Genomic DNA, 25,750 nt, shown 5'->3' with positions numbered 1-25,750 from the left:
TTGATTGTATGCCACAGTTTACTTGGGATTGATGATGTAAACAAGACCGACATTATCATTAATCCTCCCACTTACTGCCTGTAAGTTAACTCCTGTTAGCAACCGAATCTTTCAAACATGGTAAGGAGCGTCATATTTCCTGCTGACGTCAGAGCTATTTAGGCCAATCACAACGTACAGATTAGCTGGCCAATCAGGGACACAGAGCTTTTCAAATCCATGCATTTCAGGAAGAGAGTGAAATCTGGAGCTACAAAAATCTACGGTATGTGGAAAATGTTTTTTAATCATAAACCACGCAAACACATTGTATATAACCAAATACACAAAATAACCTTGTTTTTTTAGCAATGAAATAGGTGAACTTTAACACAAAATTAGTCAACTACACTACAGTAGTAAAATATGTACGAATTGCCATGAAATTGTGTTGGTGTATATTAGAGATGCACCGATATATCGGCCAATAATCAGTATTAGTCGATAAACGCAATTTTTCCACACTAACATTTTAAAAACCGCAGATAATCATGGCTGATATATCCTGTCAATCAAAAAAGAAAAGAAAAATTCCATGAATTTGCGCTGTGTATAGAAAATTTTAAGAAACATCACTAGTTTATTGTTCAATATAAATGATCATTATATGTAAGGGATAATGTAGAGGCAGCCGGTAGTTATCGGGAAATAATCCCCGACAGTGTGATCAGGACTCGACGCGAAGCGGAGGGTCTTGTATCACACTGAAGGGGCTTATTTCCCGATAACTACCGGCTGCCTCTACATTATCCCGCTTATTACACGGCTACTTGCCACATAAGAAAAAAAAACTGGACTTGAATATGAATTTGAAACATTTTATTGGCATATTTGTTTTAAATTAACATTTTTATCCTTCCGCGAAACTTTGCACAGATGCATAAAATGATCGTAATACCTTATTAAGATCCTCTGCTTCATACTTGTCTGTCTCCATTTTTTTCTCTTTTAGCCAGTCTTTGAGAAGTTTTAATGTCCATTCTGTATTTTTTTGTGTGTTGGCTTCGTAGCTGTCATGCTCTATTGCTCTGTGTTCCATTCTTAATTGTGGTTGTCCAGTGTTTGTCACAAGATGGCACCAAACAGTAATCTTTATTGGCGCAGAGCGATTTTAATCGTACAAGTAGTACCGGCTATGCGTTATTACTTTGGAGCGGTTATTATTTGAAAAGAATGAACCTGCAAATGTCTCAACTGACCAATCAGAATCAAGCATTCCAAAGAGCCATGTAATAAGAATGAATAACTCTTCAGAATGAAGTTAAATGAAGTTAATATAATCACCAAACTATTGGTATTGGTAGATATCAGTCTAAAATAATTGGCATCGGTGGAAAAAGTACTAAGTGTCTTCCAAATGAAATGCATGTGGCTTTTCCTAAAGGAATTTCAGATCAATCCGCCCTTACATGGAAATCATGTTTTTGCCCTGTGGAAGTGTGTTAAGATTGGAGACTCTCATCCTGATCATAAACAGCTTCAGGAACTTCCTCATTCTTCTGCGTTCTGCACTTTAAACTTTTAAAATGTGCAAACACACAATACAAACCTCCGTAATTAAATACAGAACGCAATGGGGCCGAATGTAAAGCACAAGCCGCATTAAATGTAATTAAACCTTTGTGTGTCCTTTCACCGTGGCTCTCTTACAGGACTCCTGTATGAGTGCTTTAAATATTTATGAGACCGGGTTAAATCGAGTACATCCTCAAAATAGCTGACAACTTACAGGAAGCTCTTTCATTTCTTGTCATCAGTTCGTTCACTTAAGAACGCTTGATTAAGGGAAATGATCAAACTTCCCTTCTCTTGTATGTTGAAAGCTGCGTGCACATGTATATTATTGAAATGCAATAAGACAATAAGAGTACTGTAGATCAGTATTGACACACGTTTGATTTATTATTTAACAAGTTTATTATTATTATTATTTTAATGGGAGTCTGTCTAAGGTTTACTTGTGCTAAAAGTAAATTTGTGCATGACCTTTAACAGTTCATATTTAATGTAGCTAGTATGGACCTGAAAAAAAATGACACACAATGGATCTAACAGCTTCTTATAAAGGACCCATCCTGTATAATTCGTTATTCCCAATTGCCAATCATCTCATGACAGACTTGTGAAAAGGAACGGAACAACAGGTGGCAGATCGTCATGGAAACGGCTCCATGATTCCAGCGTGGAGACTGATTCCATGGAAACACACGTCCAAAGATGTGCAAGTTAGATGGTGGCAATATGAGAAATCAGTGTGTTTGGTAGTCAATGAAATCTTTAAAGCGAGCAAATGTAAAAACGATAAAGACACCTGATGAAATATTTAAAACTGAAGCTCACAAATGTAAAAGAAAATTGGTGAATGATGAAGCAGGTGAACTGGGTTTTCATTGTCTATACTGGCATATAAAAACTTTAATTGGAGTCCAATCAGAGAAATGAATGGAACCTTATGAGTTCTGTAAACACAATGAATACACTTTGGATTTCAAATACCGATCTCATGATGTTGAAAAGCCATCTTGTCATTAACTTTAAGTAGCATGCCTTTCATTTCAACTGTGTCTCAAAAGTTCATCAGCGTCTGTTTCTAATGCATGAACATATTTCAACGCATGCTGGTGAACTTAAAAGGGAGGCTCTGAAAAAAGACTAACTGTTGTCTTGTCCTATTATCATTTCTTTCTATCTTTATTCCAGCACCCAAGAAATACGGACGACTTTAGACATCGGAAGATCGAGGCAAGCCACAGAACTGAACGGCCGCAGGAAGTGGTAGGAACTTTATTCACGACCTTTAATTAATTCAACCGCTGCAAATAGATTTCCTGAAACCACACTGACACATGCATGAATGTGTGTTAACTTTTGTACTTTGAAAACAATGGTTCACCAAGAATCAGAAATTAGTTATCATTTGTTTGACCTCATTTGATTAATAAATAAAAATGCATGAAATCCTTAACATTTATTAAAAGCCTACAGTTGGCATTGTTTATTTCAGATATCATGCTGTGGTAAAAATCTAGTTTTTAATGTGCAAATTCATCAGTCGACACGGTTAAGCAGGAGCGTCATGCACCAATTTGTTTTAAGGGGGCAAATTGTGCATACAGACATTAAAAGAAATATTATACAGCCTTTACGGTCTATTCCTTGGCACTCCCATTTACATTTCTAAAATTTTAAGAAATGAAAGTTAGTTGACTAAATACTAGTTCAATCAGAATATTGACATATTTGCATTATCTTTACATCTATAATGGCATTTTTTGTTTATTTGTGTTCTGTTTAATGACTAGTTTAATTGTGGCATTAATGCATTCACACAGCAACTGTGTTATGCTAGAAAATTTATGTAATTTGAAATCCATAAATATGAACAATGAAAATGACACAAGCAAAAGTCACTTGATTGATTTTAATGCTTGATAATGATTTTTAAAAAATTTATATACAATTATTAGAGGAATGCATTTTTGCACTAAATTATACCTCATATATGATCATGTGATTCTGTGCACCCTGAACTCTGACGTTGTACCAAGATGAATCTAGAAATCAACTAATATAACGTCGAGACTGTCACATTTTAACTAATCAGAGGTTAACTGCTCATTACTGTACAGTAGTTTGGAGATGTTGTGAGCGTTTTTGATGACTTTTAATTCTTTAGATTGCAAGGAGCCCGCAACCATACCCAGATTTGCATCTGCCTTCCTCATAAATAAAGTAACATGATCAAAACCCAATCAAAATGGCGAAAATCTCTGAAAAGTAACAAGGTTGCCACACAGAACTGATAATATTGTGCATATTTAACAGATAAAAGACAAGTAGCAGATTAATGGACGTTTCTTTGAAATCAATGTTGCATGCTCAAAAAACTTGAGGGGGCCGTGCCCGGTATGAATGGGCAGAAAAATCAATGTTGCATGCTCAAAAAACTTGAGGGGGCCGTGCCCGGTTTGAATAGGCATGATGGTTAGAGGTGGGGTTTCGTTATAGATTTTCGTCCCAATAATAACACGTTTTTGTACAATTATCTTCATACGAATTAGCCAACTTGTAAATCATGTACAAATTCCTGTGAGATCAGGCTGTATGGACACAAAAACAGAAATGCACTTTTTTAATATGCACCTGAACATTCGTTTTTATCTGATTTCTTACACATACATTTTTCCAAACCCACATGCGATCACATTGCACATGTGAAATTCATGTGGCTTTTCTGTAAGAGTTGGGGCATAGAAAAAGTACTATTAAAAATCTACTAATATAACGTCGATACTGTCACATTTTAAACCATACATTTTCTAAACAGCGCATGTAAACACCGTTCAGGCGTTTTGAAATGTTGCGTGCGTTTCTGATTACGTTTTAATATTTCAGATAGGAGCCTGTGACCGTGCTTAGACGCTGATGACGTCTGCGACTGCACTGTTGCGTCTGCCTTCTTCATGAATAAAGTAACATTATCAAAACCCAATCAAAGTAGCGAAAATCTCTGAAAAGTAACAAGGTTGTCACACAGAACTGATAATATTGTGCATATTAAACAGATAAAGACAAGTAGCAGATTAATGGACGTTTCTTTGATTTGTAGGTTGCATGCAAAATCAATGTTGCATGCTCAAAAAACTTGAGGGGGCCGTGCCCGGTATGAATGGGCATGACGGTTAGTGGTGGGGTTTCGTTATAGATTTTCTTCCTAATAATAACACGTTTTTGTACTATTATCTTCATACAAATTAGCCTACCTGTAAAACATTCCTGTGAGATCAAGCTGTATAGACACAAAAACAAAGCTTCACTTTCTTATACGGACCTGAGATTCGTTTTAATCTGATTTCTTACAGAAAGGTTTTTCCAAACCCACAGGTTTCATGTGATCACATGTTTTTGCACGTGTGAAATTCATGTGGCTTTTCTGTAACAGTTGGGGGAAAGAAAAGGTACTAATAAAAATCTACTAATATAACGTCGATACCATCACATTTTAAACCATACGTTTTCTAAACAGCGGATGTAAACACCTTACTGCCGTTTGGAAATGTTGTGAATGTTTCTGATGACGTTTACATTTTTCAGATAGGAGCCTGTGACCGTGCTTAGTTGCTGATGATGCCTGATGACGCCACCTGAATACAGTTACATGTAACACGATTAAAACCCTATCAAAATGGCAAAAATCTCAGAAAAGTGTCAAGGATGCAGCACAGAATTGATAATATTGTGCATAATAAACAAGACAAGTAACAAGGTTTTTGATTCGGAGGTTGCATGCAAAATCCATCTGGCTCAAAAAACGGAGGTTTGAATGGGCATGACGTCTCTGCCATTAAGTATTTAAAACACAGTTTTACAAACAATATGGTATAAAACTGTTCATTATCTGTCACAATCATGTTGTAACCAGGAGTGGGAAGTTCAACCTGTGATTAAGTGGAGGCGGAGCCCAATTAGCATATTCATAGATCTTTGTATGCAAAATGAAGCAGAGGCGTAGAGTTACATTCAAGCTATTTTTTATTTATTTTTCAGGAAAAATGCTTAAATAAAGAGAAAAAATTGTCATCTTCAGGGGGAATTTATTTAATCTAATTATATGCTGAACTTTTATGACTTTTATTACAGCGCTGTGTCATCACCAACTATTTAGGTAAGGGATGTTCAAAATCTTAAATTTTTTACTGCTGTATTGTTTCAGCTTAATCAAGCTTTTAATGCATGTAGTATTTGCTTTGGCCTTCTGTGACCATCACACCATCAGGTTTAAACCGCATGCGAGTGAGTAAAAAGATTTTGGGCTGAACTGTTCCTTTAAATATACCTGCATATCTCTCTATTTGGCTCTCTTGCGAACACGATAAGAGACAGCGGTCCTTTGTTAAATCGGTTTTATTTAGCCTGCCCGTGCAAAACCTGATGATTGCATGTCAGCAAAATCAATACGGCGAGTTTGAAACGACTGTGATGTTGATTTGAGAAAACAAGCATGTGAGCGTTCAATGTGATTCTTTAGCAGTGAGACAGGAACAGATGCTGTGATGTAAAGCAGAAGCCCGTAATGACATTCAGGGCCGAGGCCAAACATCTCCACCTTACTACCGTGAAGCAAACCAGCTTTATCAAGACACCGCCGGGCAGATCAATGCAAAGACAAGCTATTCTCACACATGTTTAGCCATGAATGTGCCATTTAGACAACATTGCCCTGATACGGGAAAGACATTGCAGAGTAAGATGAATTTCTTCCCCTACAAGCAGTCTGTAATGTGAAACATATTGCAGCGAGCACAGCTTTAACTCTCGGTCTGTCGACAGAGGAAGGAACTTTGCAGAGATCTGCACTTCCTGTTGACGGGGAAGACGCACACGCACGACACCACTCACATCCACAACCAACTTCAATCTGATGTTTAACAGATACCGCAAGTGCACCACTAAATAAAAACCAATGTTTTTTCACCACTGATTGACAGCTTTATGTAGGGTACATTTGGAACCGCGTTAACAGTTCTGCCAGTTTTGTTAGGTTTACACTTTTATAAGTTGATCTAAGTTAAAGGTACCGCTAAATGTAAAATCTTTGCACAAACAATTTATTAATGTAAAATTTAAGGGAACTAAAAAAATGCTCAGTGTTCACTTTAAATGCGCAGTATAATGTAGTCTACTTTCAAGTAGGGGTGGGCGGTATGACTAAAAATCCATTTCACAGAATGAGTCAATTTATTTCATGGTAACGGTATATATTTTTATTTTAGTTTATATTGTTCTTGGAATATAAACATGTGCCACTCACTATAGCTTTTAACTAAATGCTCACCACAGTTTAAAAATACGGGCAAGTTAGTGTAAGTGGGTATGCTCACCAAAGCTTTTAATCGCGGCTGAAAATGCCAGACGGACGCCGACTGCAAGCTTTTTAAGCCGAGCAGTTTGTTTACTTTGATACTTCAGCTTGTTTATCAGTCGTTGAACGATGCGCCGGTTGGTTGATGTGATGGTTATCCCACCCCTCCTCCATTGTGATTGGACGGCCACGTGAGACTGACACTGACGAGCTGAGCTTTTCACCCAAAGCTGAATATTTTTCGACTCTCGGCGCTCAATGGTGAGCGTGAAAAAAACGGTAACACGCCGGCTTTAGCTCAAAAAAAAAAAACAAGCTGCTGGCTTTTTTGAAAAGCGTCATGCTTCCAATGCTTTTACGCCAGCGGCCGGCGTGTGTTTTCATTTGGTTTTCATTGGAAGCATGCCGCTTTTCAAAAAAGCTAGCAACTGCTGTTTTTTTAGCTGAAAGTTGGCGCTCAGCAGTTTTTTTCGTTCATCGCTGAGCACCGACTTTTAGCTAAAAAAAAAAAAACACCAGCTGCTGGCTTTTTTGAAAAGCGTCATGCTTCCAATGCTTTTACGCCAGCGGCCGGCGTGTGTTTTCATTTGGTTTTCATTGGAAGCATGCCGCTTTTCAAAAAAGCTAGCAACTGCTGTTTTTTTAGCTGAAAGCTGGCGCTCAGCAGTTTTTTTCGTTCATCGCTGAGCACCGACTTTAAAAACACCAGCTGCTGGCTTTAAAAAACAAAAACACACGCCGGCCGTCGGCGTAAAAAAATTAGTGTGCACGCTACCTTAGAGTGAAAACGAGAAGATAACAACAGATTAAATCTTGATAGACAGAATCTTGTTTTTAAAGCAGTTATTAATTTTATAAACTGAAGCTATAGTATGCATTGTATTTTGTATTTATGCATACAGTGCATTCAAAATAGGCAATAGGTCAAATGAACAGGTATAAATATACGCACACAGGCAGGATAAATACAGTACCTATATATGAGAGATGGATCTCTAGATATAGATATTATAAATGTAACAGGTGCTACTGTATGAGGCGATGACCATGGAGTCTGTTTTAAGGTCTTGACGCTCTTTACTTTATTAGACCTTAACCATTGCGTCTCTTTCTGGTCTTTCTGATCAAAGACATTTGTACTATGAGCAAACAGTGCATCAAACCACATCGCTGCAGCAGTGCACATGTAACTGATATAAACCGAGTTTTGTCTTAGCTTGCTTAAAAATCTGAAAACTTTACAACTATTAGCATTACAGTATGTGCGAGAAGTACTTTCTTTATTTGGCGTCTCAAGAGATCTCACAGCTGCATGAGTACCTGAGCACATTCACTGGTGCTTATTATGAAATTACAGACTCGTTCATTTGTTATGAGTGGATTATTTAACATGTTTCTCCGTCACACTCAGTCTTACATTCAAAGTGCTGAAATTGCCACTTATTTACATTACATTAAGCAGTATGCACGGAATAGAAAAATCTGTTACGTCTGACATTTTATTTCACGGTAACAGTACCGTCATAATGCGCAGCCCGACTCTAAAGTTGAACATTTTTGTCACGGGGACAGTATCTTTAAAATAGTCCTAATATGTACCATCTAGGTAGATATGCACCTTACCAATACAGTTTGTAACTTCGTGTACTTTTTTTGATAGTGTAGAAATTCATAAAACCATTACACACTTTTTTGTAACAGTGTGGCAATAACCTCAATGATTTAGGAATATAAAACAGTTTATGTTGTTGTATGGATGTATATATTAGCCTCCTAAACATCTCCTTAGGCGTTCTCTAGAAAAAATTATTGTTTCTAGATTTGCATATTAGTTATTCAAGGAAAGGCCATACATGTCCATTTAGATGTAAAGTGTCCTCCAGTGTACAATTTCATGCACATTGAGCTTTACTTTAGTTGTTTGTTGCAGACAGGATATACTTAAGAAAGATAAGAGTGGACTTTTAAAAACGAGAAAGTCTCCCGGGGATAAAAATCACAAACCTGCAATTCAAAGAGTTACAGCTTTTCACGTCTCTGTGCAAGAAAGCCTTTACATCAAAATATTATTGTTTGTATTATATTACAATTTATGAAGCAGATAGTTCTCATTCCTGATTCGTAGATACAGAATTGCATTGAAAGATGCAGCGATTTGTACCTGGAGAAATGCAGAAAAAGTAGGAGAAGGTACATATGGCGAGTGACCTTTTCGGTAAGGGTTGTACAGAAACTTATATCTCCAATTTGAATTTAAAAAACTCATTTCACGCATTCATGCAGAAGCTTTTACATCAAATGGGTTTTAAGATCACAAGAAACAAATTCACTCAAGTGTATCTAGTAGCATTGTATCGTGCATGTGTTTACACATAAAAACAAGACTCTATGTGCGTAAATGCACTCCCTGACAGTGTCTTCATAGACTTTAAATGTGGAAAGAAAATGCCCCATTTAATCTTTATTACAGACCATCCCACGAGAAGCGAAGAGTCGCTGTCTCCACCATTAGCGGGAGCGTAATAGCGGTGCACCTGCCTTTGTTCAGAAGCCCTTAACCTAACAACAGAGAGCCTTCATTTCACCGGCTCAGGTTGAACTGTGGCTCTTCAAGCAAGATTGAGGACCCAGGGCCCGAACTCATCAGGACTGTGGCAGTTGTCAAGGCTGAAATGAAGAAAGGTAATGCTGGGGAGCAAATGACTGCCAATTCTCCTGAATGTGACTCCCGCCGTGCCCCCGACTCAATTTTCACGCTGCTTGGCTGTCGGATAAAAGCACGAAGCTCTGCATCCACCTGCTCTAATCCCCTACACAAATACACCTCTGTGCACCCTGACGAACTGTCTTAGCCTCCCCGCAGCCCGCCGGCCTTGAGCGCCAAACCTGAATGAAGGTATTAGGTGTTGATATTTTAATAATCGGATCCGTTTGCTGATTACATCAAGGCTGTGTGCGTGTATGCACATTTTGAGGGTGCCATGTGGCCGAGTGTGGCTCGGGTAGGTGCGTTTTCTATTTCTTTATCTTGACATTTTAAACATTTGAAATCACATTTGAGAGAAGTAAAAACGTGCCAGGCATCTTAAGCCCCACGCTGGTGTATTTCGTGTGATAGGTTTTCTGTAACACAACTTAGTATGAGGTCCCTTTCGTGGGTGTTTTTTGCACAGCAGTATTGGAAAAACAACAAAGTTGGATGTTTTCCAGTTTTCCATTTTGGGATAAACCCCAATTATCACAGAGCATTAATTCACTGTAATTCTGTTAAATTCTCAATCTATTGCTTAAATGTCCCAGAAGCAGACGACTCCGAGCCAGATCTGCACCGGAGCAGCCGACTCCGGGCCAGATCCGCACCAGAGCTGCCGACTCCGGTGCGGATCTGGCCCAGAGTTGTCTGCTGTCTAGAGTTCCTGACTCTTTCATTATTAGTAATCAGTTTATGTTTATTTAAGGAAGCCGAGTAACTTAACCATTACCGTGGGTTCACACCAGCCACGTTTGAGGCGTCAAATTCGCATCTACCGTGTCTAGGTTGCCACTTGAACATTTGGAGTTTACCCGCTTCATTCGCGTGTGAAATTCTAGTCATTGAGATATTCACGTGGAAATTCGCATCATGGGAGGGCCTTCCATAGGCTTCTGCGACTACGTTCGCTTCCTGTAATCACATCACTACTAGAAAAAGCTCCTGATTGGTAATCACGGCGCATTTTTATGCCAAAGTTCACATTTGAACTTTGCCACGGCAACGCTCAAACTAGACGCGTGAATGAGGCAGAATCATGTCTAGCGCTTGACGCCTCTACCGCAGCTGGTCTGAACGCAGCATTAAGATCCCATTTGTCCACAAAATCGATCAAAAGGTCACAATGGATGACACCACCAGCATGACCAGAACCAGACCAGAACTAATGAAAAAACTGAACCAGCATGAAAACCTTTAAAAAACATTATTGCCTTGGTTGAATTTGATAAGAACCGTTTGTTTATACTGAGAAATCTGACAACTTGATTCAATAGCAGATCTGAGCACAGTATCTATTTACATTTTACACATTTTGCACTTTACACACAAAACCATTTGATTCTAATGGCACCAACACGTTAGAGAGACCTCGTCTGTCATTTTTCTTTACTGCGCAATCAAAGCAGTCGATTAAATTGATAGCCGAGTCTGTCCTTCGTAATTACAACATCTGGTGCGTGTCGCAATTTCCCCAAAACATGTTAAAATGGATAGATGGGTCGATTTCTAATACATCTGTGAATTCGACACAATGTCTCGCTCTTACATTTATAACGAAAGTAATGAATGGTACGTTTTGATCATAGAGGCATAAATTTGATTAAGGCGATTAACAAATGCGCAATGTAATGTTGCCACTTTCACAGCGTCAGGGAACATTAAGCAATGTGAGGCAGCATTGCGTGAGGGATTTTATTGTCTTTGCCATGTAGATGAAACATTTGCTGCTCGACCTCCTCCACCCCACCCTTTGAAATGATCTGCAACTTCTTTATGAATAGCAGTATATATTTGCAATAATAGAGTCGGAGAAATGAGACATATGGAGGAAACGGTGAGATATGAGCCAATACAGCTGAACATCAGTTTTTATACACGCCAATGAACACAGTCACTCATCTCGCACATATTCAAGGTCATATATGACTGGTCGGTTATGATCATAGCTCAAACAGTGCAGAAAAACTATCATCTCAAATGTCTAGCTGTATATCTGAATTGATTTGGCAAAGGACGCACCAGTAATTTTCTCTTTCAGGGGTTGTGTCTGATACGAATATGCCAATGCAAAATCAACCACTACACTTTAAAAAAATGCTGGGCTGTTTTCAACCCAGCGTTTGGTCAAAATGGGACGAGCCCTGCTTTTTTTAAACCCAAAATGCTGGGTTGTTTAAACCCATTGATTGATCAAATATAAACATTTTTTGGGTTAATTTAAAAAAATAACCCACCATTTTTTTGGAGTGTAGCAAGGGTCTTGACATTGACAAACAGATGAGCCGTTAGTTAGGTCACACATTTAAACTATAAACTGGTATTTATCAAAAGTTTTCCTGTAAAACACCATGAGTGATTTTGCTTCTGGTATAATATAATTTTTTTTTTGTTCAGTGTCCTTGATAGTACACCTTTAAAAAGCTGCTGCATTGTTTTAACCTATGGTTGGGTTAAATTTGGACAAACCTATCCACTGGACTTATTTTCTTGCAAAGTAACTTGTAGGGCCAGATTTACTAAACAGGGCAATTTAGCAAAAGAGCTCAATTCCAAAAAGCGCTGATGGGAATGATATTATCTGTGGGTTATTTACTAAAAAGACACAAAATAAATAACAGAAGTGCAACAGCTGATTTCCATAATGACCAACGCAATTAAGAGCAGCACAATTTAGTTTAGGGTCACAAATAAGCAGAGCTGTTAATCCTCAGGTGCGGGTGATCTACTAACACCTGATGCACTTGAGTTCAGCACCACGGACATCTCAGCTGAAATTTCAGGGTGTGAACTCCCAGCTAACGAAGCCATAGTACACTGAAAATAACCAGAGAAAAAAAAATGAAGGTTTACAATAAGTTTTGAAAAACCTGCTATTGGGTGACCTCTCCTGGTGACCCCTCTTTTATTTCCTTCAGCAAATAAAATATAACATGGCTTGGCAAACAATATTTTTGTATAATATATTCCTCTGGCATTCCAAATAAACTGTTACTTGTTTAAAAAATCCTCTGCCTTGTGCCAAGTACTCTATGATGCATCTATCAGCAACAATTGCAGCCATTTTAAGCGCAAATTGATTTGAGACATACTTTTTCCTACCCGTTCTCACCAAGATGCGTACAAATGACACGCAGTGTGATTATCGTGCAATAGATACGCCAAATTAAAAAATGTTTTCTGTTTTTTAAACCATTTTCGCTTGGGTTTAGGGTTAGATTTCACATTTGTTTAAGCAGGTTATTTAATATACAGGTTTCTCTAAGTTTTTATCTATATTTAAGCCATGGTCGCTTGGAGTTGGGGTTAGAGTTGGGGTTTGGGTTAGGATGTCATTTTTATATAACAAAAAGTTGTTCTAACCCTAAACCCAAGCGAAAATGGTAAAAAAAAAACAGAAAACAAATGAGAAAACAATAAATAAAACGTCACGAAACGATTCGCCATATAAGTGAATGGGAAGGACTGGCGTATCATATGCACGCAAAATCGGAATTTGGCGTATCTATTGCACGATAATCACACTGCGTGTCATTTGTACGCTTTTTGGTGAGAATAGGTTGCTTTTTCTGTGTTAAATAATGGCGCAAATACCAGTGATATAACACGTGCAAAAATTAGTAAATTGTGTTGTGTGAATTATTTAAATAATCTCCTCCCATAAATGTTGCGTCTGCAAAGCAAACTCATAGAATTGCATATGCAAAAAGGTTAGTCACAAAAATAACTAGACCACACTTTTATAGCGCTATTGTCTTTAATCAATCCTGACAGTCATTCTTTAAGGCCAAAATGATGCTTTGTGTTAAATCTGGCCTTTAGTGCATTCAAGGTATTTTTTGTCAGTATATGTGTATCCTGGGTTTTTTTCTAGCCCATGCTTGGGTCAGATATAGACATTTTAAGATTAATGTAAACCATTGGTTAGGTTTGTCGATGTTTTCCCCAACCATGGGTTGAAACAGCCCAGTGTATCTGTTATAGGGGGTTGCCCGCCATGTTAAACACATTATGAGTGTATAAGATGAGCAGCTGCTTTAAATGAAGCATTTGGGGAATTTCTACAGAGCTAATGTTTCATCGCATTATGATTTTGCTAATGGGCCATAGAAATGTCAGACTCCTTCAGCAGTGTGCTTGCCTAATGAAGTAGAAAGCAGATTGAGACACAACCATAGTCATACCTGGTAAAGTGAGCTGTTTACTAAACAATACAAGATGTAACATCTATATCTTTTGACTGGCCATTTGAGGTAGACTATCTGGTTTATTTTTGTCCAGCTATGGTCAAATAAATGCAAACGAGGACTAACCATACAATTTAAGAATAAAGTGTTACATTCCCGAAGCTTCATAGACATCAACTTTGTTAAAGATCTATCTTAAAAAAAAATATTCAGAAGTTTATTAGGAAGTTTAACCTGTTACTTACAAAATCTGATGCATTACCAAAAAATAATGTCGCTTTATAAATAAAGCTGCTCTACAGAGAGTAGAAAAATAGTAACACGTTCGTGATTTGTATTGCGACATCCTCAGACTCTGGATGTGTAATGATCAAAAAGATTCGATTTACGTGTTAGTGGGATAAAGGAATAAGGAGGACAGAGATAAATGTGGGTATGCTGGCACACACAGATCTTAGTATTACAGGATTATTCTGATCTGCTGGGATCTTAGCCATTGTCATTGACAGTTCTCGCTCGCACTGCATCTCAACACACAGGAAGACGACTCGACTCGGGCTCAGCTTGTGAGAAATAACAACACTGACGGTTATATTTAGCCAAGACCCTCAGGAGTTTCTTCTATTAACCACCTCACAGCCTGCAGGTTCCAGTGTCTCACCATCATCACATCAGATCACAGACACCTGACTGTTCACCTGAGATCGGCCTCACAGGAACACATCAACTCCAGAAGAAACGGGTACGGTCTGTCTGGAAATGTGGTATTGTGGTATTACCAGACAGCTGTGATTCACACCGAGTATTCTGGAAGGATTTAGGTTCGTCATTTGCTTGTGTCATCTCTTTGGGGATTTCTTAAGCAATAAAGAATCAAGGAACATTGCATTGCGCAAACATTTGGTTTCAAAGGTTCCTCTCAGATTACTCATTATCTCAACATTTTAATCTCTTTTCATGGGATGGCATACGATTTATACCCTGAAACTCTGTAATTTTTTTCCGTTATGAAATTGCGTTATTTTTGTCTTTTACAAACTTTTACGAACATTTCTATTTATTTTGATATGTGACCCTTTTTAACTCTTTCACCGCCATTGACGAGTTATCTCTTCAATTAAGAGAAAACGCTTCCCTGCCAATGACAAGTTTTTACGGCAATCCATATTTCCGCTATTATCCACTAGGTGGCGCTTTTACCAACTAATAAAACACTAAAGTGTCCACTGATTCAAAAACAGGAAAAACTTTGTGTATGTTTTAATCCAGTGGTTCCCAAACTTTTTCAGCGTGCGGCCCCCCTTGTGTACAGTGCATTTTTTCGCGGCCCCCGAAAGAAAATTTATGAAAAAACTGTTTTAAAATGTAATATTTTAATTAAACAAAACATATAAAATTATACCTAGTAGTGCTATTGGTTAGTTGGCTTATTATTTTTTAGGTTTAAGTACACAGAATTTATGATAAATTAATGTATTTTATAAAATGCCATAAAACTGGGGCCCCCCTGGCACCATCTCGCGGCCCCCAGTTTGAAAACCACTCATCGATCTGAATCTGATTTCTAAGAAAACTGAACTTTACAAAAATGCAAAATCTCAGCTTTTTGTTCAAAATTTTGTATATTTGAAGAAACCTACCCATATTTGACAGGTGATAAAAAGAGAACAAATGAAGATAGGATAAAAATGTTTGTTTAAAAGCAGAGGGTCTGTTTTTTCATTTGATATACTTTATGTTTATATATTCAAACTTGTGAAGATCATAAAAAATGCTGGTGGTAGCTGGCCATTTTTTAATGCTAGCAGGAAAAGAGTTAATTTAGTAATTAATTATTAATACACTGAAATTTTTTTTTAAGGTAAGTGGTTGCAATTAATTTATTTAAGCTACATTTAAACAAAAATAAAAATAAAAAATAAATACAATAAAAAACTTTCTTTTTATGTTTAAATGTAGCTTAAATAAAATGATTGCAACCACTTCCTTAAAATATTGAGTAAATTGAATGCATAATTTTTTTAGTTTTTAGTGCAATTCCAACAATAAACATAAAATGAATAGAAAAAACATTAAATAAAAAAATAAATAAATGCGGTGTTGTCACATATTTCCGAGTGAAACAGAAAATCACAATAGTAAAATAATGGGCGTGGTTTATGTATTCCACTGTTCATTGATTGGATATAGAAAAGTAGGCGTTTCATTCAGAAATGGATCTCGCAGCAGACTGAAAGTTGGAGGGGGCGGGGTTAACGGATGCTCCTCCCAAGTCATCTAGCTAACGTCATCAGATAATGATCGCCACTATAGATCGGAAGTACATTTTCAGATTTTGATTAAAGTTTATAAGGGGACATGAATATTTTTTTTTAAATGACCCACACGGAAACATTTTTATAATGAATAATATAGAATTGCAGGATTTATTTAATGGGGACTTTAAACATATAAACATATTTCTAACCAATTGACTGTACCATAACTCTTGTTTCTAAAACTGAAATTGCCCTGAAAAATATTTTTTTCCCACACGTTGGCAAGCATTTGACTTGACCTTATACAGAGGTCCTCCCCCCAAAAATCGTCAGTCTTGATCAATAAATGATTGGTTCTTTTAAGTGGAAGAAGGGACTTCCATTGCCAGAGCGGCCATATTGAAACATTGCATAGTCCCCTATTCATATCTCAATCTTGATATATCCAACATCTCTTAATTTATGTGAATTAACCAACATTTCCCATTGTTAATAAATCTTAATGAATGTAGATGTTCAGACTGAAACATTAAACTAAAGATGTCTTACCGTCTTTCCCCACCAGGAAGTCTAAGTGTTGATAGGTGTAGGCGACCCCAGTCTTGGTCTCCACCTGTGGCCTTTTAAGGGTGGAGTAGATTTTTCCCGGACTGTTGTCTTCCGTCTGACGGAACTTCCTCAGCCCGCAGCCCATTTCTGCTGAACGAGTGCACACTGAAGCCTGGGATAAAAGAAACATGGTCAGAAACAAAGAGAGAGAGAGCAAACAATGTCTACAAAACATCACAGCAGACCTTTAGATTGCATTCCAGTGTTGATGTTATGTTATGTTTTTTTTTTAAACAGGATGTGATTCAGTCCCTGCATGCTTCCACCTTTGCTTCATAGGCAGAAAGTCTGATCCAGAAACAGTTTTTCTTACAGTACAACATGGTGCATGAAAAACGTATTTCACTAGAATACACGGGTATGTGTAACAGTCATCAATACAGAAACGTGCTTTCATACAAGTAATAGTGTGATGTTATCTACTTGCTAAACAATGACTAGTTATCCCACAATGCAATGAACTTGATCTGACCCTTTATTTCCTGTACGACGAATGAACCAAAGTTAAATTAGCCACAGTTTTATTAATCTCTTAAATCGTGTGACTCACAAATGTTTTACACAAAAATACATTTAAAATGCAAAATGAATATATTTTTTAAATGCATCATTCCATATGGCTGTTTTACAGTATCAGTATGTTGAGATTATACATCAAACTACTGTAGCAAACATAAAGTAAAAGGCAAAAAGCTTAAATTTGCACATAGCAAATGCTGTTCCTCTTGTGTACTTCATCAGTCTGTGGTTGTTTTGCAGAAAGACAGGAAAAAAGACCCAATTAAGAGCACACTAGATTACTTCTCCTCAGAAATAAATAAATAAGCAGCATAAATGGGCTTCATCTCATCATGAGAACCCAATCTCTCAACCGGCAGGCAGGGAATTAACGTGGTCGGCCGTAACTGCTCTTTCAGTCAACCAAACGGCCCCTTTTCTTAATCTACGGCGACAGCCGGCGACAGTAGCGTGCCGATCAGAAGGGAACCGGTAAGATCTCATTGTGTCCGGCTGATTAAAGCAGAGGTGGGCCGCTGACGAAGAATACTCTTTATTATGTTCCTGTCTAATTACAGCGCTCGGGCATGGGGCGGCCGAATAATCTGAAAGGCGTCGACGGCCGAGGGTTCTAGACAATACGCAGTTAATGAGGTGAGCCACTCGAATGAAAAGGTGAGAATCAATCAGGGAAAATCAAGGAGAAGATTGTTCATTAGGAGTTGGGATAATGCACAGCGTGCCAGCCGGAGAGACTTTAATTAGCTCCGGGATGAGAGGCTATGTGGATTTATGAACGCTGTCATAAGAATCTCTGTTTACTGTGACTTGGACATGACTGGTTAGGTGTGGTTATCCATGGCTGCCCGCATCCAATCGGATCCTATTGGGAACATGGCATCTCAGATAACAATCATGTCCCAGGAATTGGATTTTTCCCACTTGGTCAATTGAATGAAATGTTGCGAGACGGACATTTGAAACTCACGTTATGCCTGAAATTTAACAGATTTCTAGTGAAATGAAAAATTTAATTTGCAAAAAGGCAAGACGTAAGATTTGTAAATGGTAAGAAGTAGATGTTACGAAACAATGACATGTATTGGATAGTTGCAAAGATGGATTGGTGATATTAACTAAAAAGTTGATTTTTATGTTTTAAGAATTTGCATCATGAATCAGGCAAAACGTAGCCCAGTCACACGAAATGACGTACTTATAGTCACGTAATTTTTTTTAATTCTTTTTCGTGATACTGTCACGAATTTCCGCGTTTTTCCATGATCGTATCACAAATTTCTGTTTATGTGTTATTGTCACGTATTGGTTACTCAACTGTTTTGTCCTAATTTCTTACAATTTTCGCTTCGGTTTAGGGTTAGATTTACATAAAATGACATTCTTAACCAAACCCAACTCTAACCCTAATGCCAGGCTACAATGGTTTAAAATTGAGAAAATATAAAAAATAAATCTGAAAAAATTGTATAAACCAATACTTAAAGTGACATCCTAATGCCAAAGCCAAATCTAACCCGTAACCAAAGCAAAAATTGTTTGAAAAATAGGAAAAAGCAGTTGAGTTACCAATACGTGACAATGACACATTAACAAAAATTTGTGATACAATCATGAAAAACGCGTAAATTCGTGACAGTATCACGAAAAGGAATAAAAAATGACGCGACTATAGGTAGATAAATTTGTGAGACTGGGTAGAAAATACGACAATTGTTTTATTTTACATTGACAATAAAGCCACAAGACAGTTAAAAAATAAAAAAAATCAAAGGTGACATTTTATCTCAACACTGAATGTTTGATTTATTTTTAGCTTCAAGAGCAATCCTCCTGTAAACAGCAATTTTATCTAAATTGCAGGACGGCTAGATTTTAAATGACGTCCATTTCCAATAGCATTCGAAATCTTTCAAATCATTCATCCATCAGACAGAAAAATAACAAACTGCACCTAAAACAGACATCTTTGACGTTACAAGTGCCTTTTTGTGCTCAGACATGGCCTCTCGAAAGAGACAACAGGCTAAGCGCGCGCCGCGTCCGCGTGAGAAACCAAGTGAAACCTAAGAGGGGGGTGTGATGATTCGTGAGGAAAACAAAAGTTGGTTGGAGGGACTGATATTTGCATAGCTGATAGAGATGAAGGGAGGGCAGTGAGGTATTTTTAGAGCTGATGGAGGAAGTGGGAAATGTTTATGATTTCAGAGCGACTACTCCCTCCTCTTCACGCTGCAAGCTTTTGGCAGAACCGTCTCCCCAGTCAACCTGGCAACTGTCCCCAGTGCACAGCAGTGACTGACAGTGAAAGAGTACGGGTTTGCACACTCAGTAGTCCAAAATAAAGGGGGAAAACATGAAAAAGAAAGCGTGACAGGCGAAGGGTTTTCCTCTGACTTGTGTCTCTTTTTTGTGAGCAAGGGACTTTTATGAAAGAAAGTCAAAACGCTCTGGTCTGGTGCAACTGTACGCAGCCACAGAAAGTTAGTGAATAACATCATTTTTACAGCAATGACCCATTGCGGATGGTAATGAACTGTCAGACATGATGTTGAAACATTTACCACAGCTCAGATGGGTTAATTTGATAACAATTTTAGAGAAATGGACAAAGTTTTAGGTCTGCTTAAAGCCTAGCTCTGGTTTAGAGATGCGTGCCAAAAGTGCGACTCAAAAATCTACATTTGACCCACAGACTTTTATGTGGCAAATAAGATAAAGCACCACAAGGCATCGTTTCCTGTCCTGTGTTTTTGTCAGCTCGACAGGGAAAATACTCTCTTGAGGTCAGAATGAGGCAGTCCCTGTGTTTTGACTTCCTTCCTTGACTCTGTCCCCAACAAAGACCCCTCATCTGGACATTTTGGGAAAATTGTTGACACATGAATAAAAGTGCTTCAGTGATAATGCCAGGAACCAAAATGACAAAAAAGTTACAGTGAAAATAGTACTCATCAGTGGCGGCCGGTGACTTTTTTTTTAGGGCACACAATGTGATGCTCTTCACAACATGTATGTAACCCATAATGTGTGGCTTGTCATTTCAAAATATGTCACACGCAGGGACGTCACTAGGATTGGAAGACAGGGGGGGCTCAGCCCACAGAGTATTTGTAACTTGTGTTTGCAAAATTTTTGCACTCACATCTGAGTTACAATTATGTCAACAACCAGTCAAGAAACCAAGATGTTAACAAGTAAAACATGACAGACATATCCTCCTCTTCCATTTCTACTCTGTTAAATAAAAGTTACTGTAATGTTAGCTTTTAGACACATCAAAGCTGCATGGGGGAATTTAGGCCAGACTTTGCTCCTGATTAGTTATTCTATAAGCAATGACTTAAATGCTATCTGCAAATTGGTCACATGAAACATCCAAAATGTCCATAAACAGAGGTCAGACAGCTAAAAAGTTGGTAAGTTAAACAAATGAGAAAAAGCAGTACAAGAAATAGAAAAAAATTGGCATCACTGCATACTTTACCAGGTAAGCTATTGACCAGGGCTCTCAAGTTTTGAAGACAGGCAAGAGTGACACCCCTCCAAATACCCCCCCCCCCCACCACCCCAAATATTATTTAACTATTAGGTTGTATACTACTAACCTTATTGCAATCCACTATTCCATTGTATTCCCTGTGTGTCATATATGGGACTAAAAAATGTTCATTTGGGAATGGAGATTTTTTTACAATGAAGACTTCCTGATTCATTATTCACTGTGTAAATACACGTACACATTTCCAGTACAAACACATCATTTTACTGTTTGCATTTCTATGCTCACATAGAAACCTTAGCCAAGGATTTTTTTTGACAAAATAAACTTTTAACCAGAAAATAAGATAAATGTGTGTGTTCACATAAATGTAAACATAAACCGGATTTGCTAATCTTATAGGTTAATATTATTAGTTGATAGCCACTGTGTTAATCTGGAAATTATACAGATCTAAAATTTAGAAAAGGGGAATGACGAACAAGTGATCTACCTTAATACTGAGTTGTCAAGATGCATTATGATGTGGTTTTCAGGACAGGGTTTAGATTAAGCCAGGACAAGGCCTTAGTTATATTAGGATGTTTATGTAGTTTTTACAAGCACAAAAATATTACAGGTGTGCATCTTGAGACAAAACAACGTGACTGATGTATTTTAAGATATGTTAGTGCAAGCTACTTTTAGTTAAGAACTAAAACTCAAACAGGCATTTTAGTCTTGAACAAGACTTAAGCCCTGTTTGGGAAACAGCCCCTATGTCTATACTGTAGGTCAGGGGTCTCCAACCTTTTTATAAGCAAGGGCTACCACAATGGATAAAACAATCTGGATGGGTACTTACTACTTTCTGATATAGTTTAATCAAAACGTTTTTCTTTTACTTGTTGTTTTATTTTACTTTACTTGTTGATACGTTTTAGTATTGTTTAAAATGTTAAGATAGGTAAACCAAGCCAAGCTAATATTAAAAATACCATGTTGAACCCTCAAAAACTTACTAGGAATACACATTATACTACCATACCAAAGACAAATACACAGGTGCCTTACACTTTTTAAAAGGAAGGAGTTCAAATGTTAAAATATTAATATTTTAAATGAAATGAAACAAACATATTTAATAAGCTATAATTTAATTATATTATTAGATTTTAAAAAAGCTATTTTACTGCAAATATAAGGTGAAATGCCCATTAAAAGCTCAATTTGCACGTTTGATCCAGTTTTTCCACAAAAAAAAACTAGTTTTATAAAAGGATACACTTCACAATCACCTGGTGTTTCGCTGCATGAAATGATCTGCCTGATGCGTTCAGTACAACAACTGTACATAATGCAATGCATCACGCCAGCACATGACTTTAAAACCTGTTACGTTAATAAGCAATATATAGACGCGTGCTTTTACTGGTGACTGACCTGCTCCCTTCCTGGAGAATATTTCTGTGATTGATTTTGCAGCATCTCGCTGCATCTGTCTCTCTCTCTCTTTCACATGTCAACCTGAGACGACTGCACGGCGGGTCAGAACAGCCGCCAGGTCAACATGGCCAGTCCGCCCTGCACACACCTTGTACTACTGATGTTCGCTCTGCTCGGCCCCCTGCGGATTGATAAACGCGCTAAATCCATGCTGCTGACTCAGATCAGGGGAGGAGACGAAACTTGACGCAGCATGACGCCTTTCATTGGTTGTTGCGTTAAATCGTACCCAGATACAATAGTGCTATTTTCTGATTGGCTATTGTGTAGCCTATTTCTTTTTTTTGATTGGCTGATAAGTGGCAGGCTCTAGGGGATACGCGCTTGATTCCTGCCGGTTTCCATAGTGAGAGCGGCGCGACCAGATAACTTTTGTGCGCTGCGGGCCTGCGGCATATATTAAATATATTATAAATAGTTTTCTGCGTGAGAAATACAATGTGTGGCGGGAGTGCGTGACAAAAGACCGAAATGAGTGACTGTCACGCTCAATGCGTGACACTTGAGAGCCCTGTCATTTAGGGGGGCTTAGGAACATTTTGGGGTAGCTTCAGCCCCCCTAAAATAGGCCTAACGACTCACACGTCATATAAACTGTAATTCATGAAAATATGAGCTGTGCCATTGCCGAGTTATCCCTTCAATTAAGAGAAAACATTTCCATGAAAAAATATGTTAATATGTAATACCACAATTATCCACTACATGGATTTTACCCAATTTATAAAAAACTGAAGCAAAAAATTATTTACTAATTTTAAACTCTCTGTATGTTTTGATAATCATTCAGAATCTGATCTCTAAAAAAAACTTTACAAAAATGCAATTATTTCAGCTTTTTTGCAAATTATTTACCTATAGGATCTGCACCGGATCAGCGCCAGAGCTGCTGACTTCGGCACAGATCCGGTGCAGATCCGGCCCAGAGTCGTCTGCTGTCTGGGGAGTTTATAAGCAGAGAAAAAAATATAGATAGGATGAAACTGTTTTGTTTGTTTCTTTTTTTGTTTATTGTTTGTTTGAAAGCAGAGGGTCTGTTCTTTCATTTTATATATTTGTATGTTTATATATTTTTAGAAGGAAATTTTCCTTGAAGGCATTTTGTGAAAATCACAAAAAATGCTGGAGGGCAACTTAAAAAAAAAGGCTGGCGGGGAATAAGTTAATCTCGTGTGTAATCAGAGTTTAGTGTAAAGTGTCTTGTGAGTATTTTGTGAACGTAAGCATCATCTGAATTCACGCCCCTCGGAAGGGAAGTCACCAGCCGCCACTGATGCCATAAACAAAAAATGACACAAAAGATATAGTGAAAGTAATACTTATTTGGGGCGGCCGGTGACTCCTTTTTTTTGAGGGCATGTGTAGCCGTCATGTGTGTGGCTTGTCATTTCAAAATATGTGTCCGGCACGTCATATTAACTGCGAGTCATGAAAATACGAGCCTGCTGCGTGCGCTTTGAAAGGGGTTTATGATAAAAGAGACGCTCGCATTTGCCAGATACTCCCTGAACTCTTTCCCCACCATTGCCGAGTTATCTCGTCAATTAAGAGAAAACATTTCCATGAAAAAATATGTTAATATGTAATACCGCAATTATCCACTACATGGATTTTACCCAATTTATAAAAAAAACTGAAGCAAAAAATTATTTACTAATTTTAAACTCTGTGTATGCTTTGATTATCGTTCTGAATCTGATCCCTAAAAAAAACTTATTCCAGCTTTTTTCTATTTTTTTATTTTTTTAAGAAAAGTACCCATATTTAAGAGTTTTATAATCAGAGAAAAAATATATAAAATAAAACCATTTTGTTTGTTTCTTTGTTTGTTTGAAAGCAGAGGATCTGTTCTTTCATTTAATATATTTGTATGTTTATATATTTTTAGAAGAAAATTTTCCTGGAATGCATTTTGTGAAACTTTTGTGAAAATCACAAAAAAGGCTGGCGGGGAATGAGTTAATCTCATGTGTAATCAGAGTTTAGTGTTAAGTCACTTTTCTTGTGAGTATTTTGTGAACGTAAGCATCACTTTTATCATAAACCATTTCGACGCGTGTGCAACAGGCACTTATTTTGACAAGACAAATGATGCGCATGGTTTACATGACGCAACAAACACATATTTGGAATTCAAGCCCCTAGAAAGAAAAGTCACAAGCCGCCAATGATGCCATAAACAAAAAATGAATCGCATTTGCCAGATACTACCTTTACTCTTTTACAGCCATTGACGAGTTATCTCGTCAATTAAGAGAAAACATTTGCATGAAAAAACATGCTCATGCTGAGTTTTTATGTTAATATGTAATACCACGATTATACCCAATTTATAAAAAACTGAAGCAAAAGAATGTACTTATTTTAAACTCCATGTATGTTTTAAAAATCTTTCAGAATCTGATCTCTTAAAAAAACGACAAAATGCAACGTTTTGCAATGAATTTGTTTTTTTTTTAAAGAAAAATACCCATATTTAAGAGTTTTATCATAAACCAGTTCGACGTGTGTTCAGCAGGCACTTATTTTGACAAGATGCATGATACACATAACGTAACAAACACATATTTTGGAATGACGAGCAACACACATGAAACTCAAAACACATATTTTGAATTCACGCCCCTCGATTGAGAAGTCACCAACCGCCACTGATGCCATAGACAAAAAATGACTCAAAAGATACTGTGAAAGTAATACTCATATGACTTAGTGAAGCCAATAAAGACCTTTGTGTGAAAAAAATAAAGACACAACAATATAACAAGTATTTACAAGTCCTAGTGTCTGAATTGTTTCTTTAGATGAGAGCTACACGTACTGTACAAACACCATGTTTTTACTGTGTGTGTGGTTATAGTAATGACCAAGTCAAGCTTAAACAAGATGTCACAGTATAATTTAGATAAAGATTGGGGTTAATTGGTGACTTGGGAAAACGTTCCTGCTTTACGCGCCCTGTAGCTCCAGACCCCCATGTATTTCCAGACACTGCTTTACTGCTTGTTTAGATAATTAGGAAGCCATGTATAATAAAAACCACGATTATAGAACAAATGCTGTCTCGGCGTAATGTAGACATACTGAAACTCTTTTCACAGATTGTCTCTTTATAAACCTTTTTGCTGTAGCCCTAGGACAGACGGGATGGAGGGGGCTGAGACACTTCCTCTTTTGTTCAGCGTGAACCTAGAAAACTCATCCTCTCGGCGTTCAAGGTCTGGGCACGGCCATGCTGGAAACCCAGACACAGTGGATGGAATTGCCATGGGAACGAGCCCCTTGACAACGATTTCATACTCAAGAGAAGAAAGGAGAGCGATATCTCCAGTCTGTGAGTTTCTCCCTTAATCCTCCTTCAATGGGGATGTTGTCATGTTCTGTCTTTTTCTCTTTGTGATTTTAATGTGGATTATATGCCATTTTATTTTTTAAGGAAACGTTATTTCATTTAGAAAATGGTCAGGTGCCCATGTAAGTCTGTGCACATTGATGGTATATAGCATTATAAAGCAGAAAAATGTGACAACCTTTGTATTATTT

At 37.6% G+C, this 25,750-nt stretch overlaps 1 protein-coding gene across 3 annotated transcripts in view; it reads right to left on the bottom strand.

Annotated features, from left to right (window-relative positions):
- The window catches only part of rftn1b (raftlin, lipid raft linker 1b), a 131,303-nt gene that overhangs the window by 96,330 nt on the left and 9,223 nt on the right, over positions 1-25,750 (bottom strand). For all 3 annotated transcript variants that reach the window (XM_065298920.2, XM_065298919.1, XM_065298917.1), the window contains exon 2: positions 16,645-16,816. In XM_065298920.2, the coding sequence (XP_065154992.1) occupies positions 16,645-16,789 (145 nt within the window). In that variant the 5' untranslated portion in view covers positions 16,790-16,816. The remainder of the gene's footprint in view (positions 1-16,644; positions 16,817-25,750) is intronic.

The sequence above is a fragment of the Paramisgurnus dabryanus genome, chromosome 13 (assembly GCF_030506205.2).
Source record: "Paramisgurnus dabryanus chromosome 13, PD_genome_1.1, whole genome shotgun sequence".
Taxonomy (NCBI): domain Eukaryota; kingdom Metazoa; phylum Chordata; class Actinopteri; order Cypriniformes; family Cobitidae; genus Paramisgurnus; species Paramisgurnus dabryanus.
This window is presented reverse-complemented; position numbering and strand designations above follow the sequence as displayed.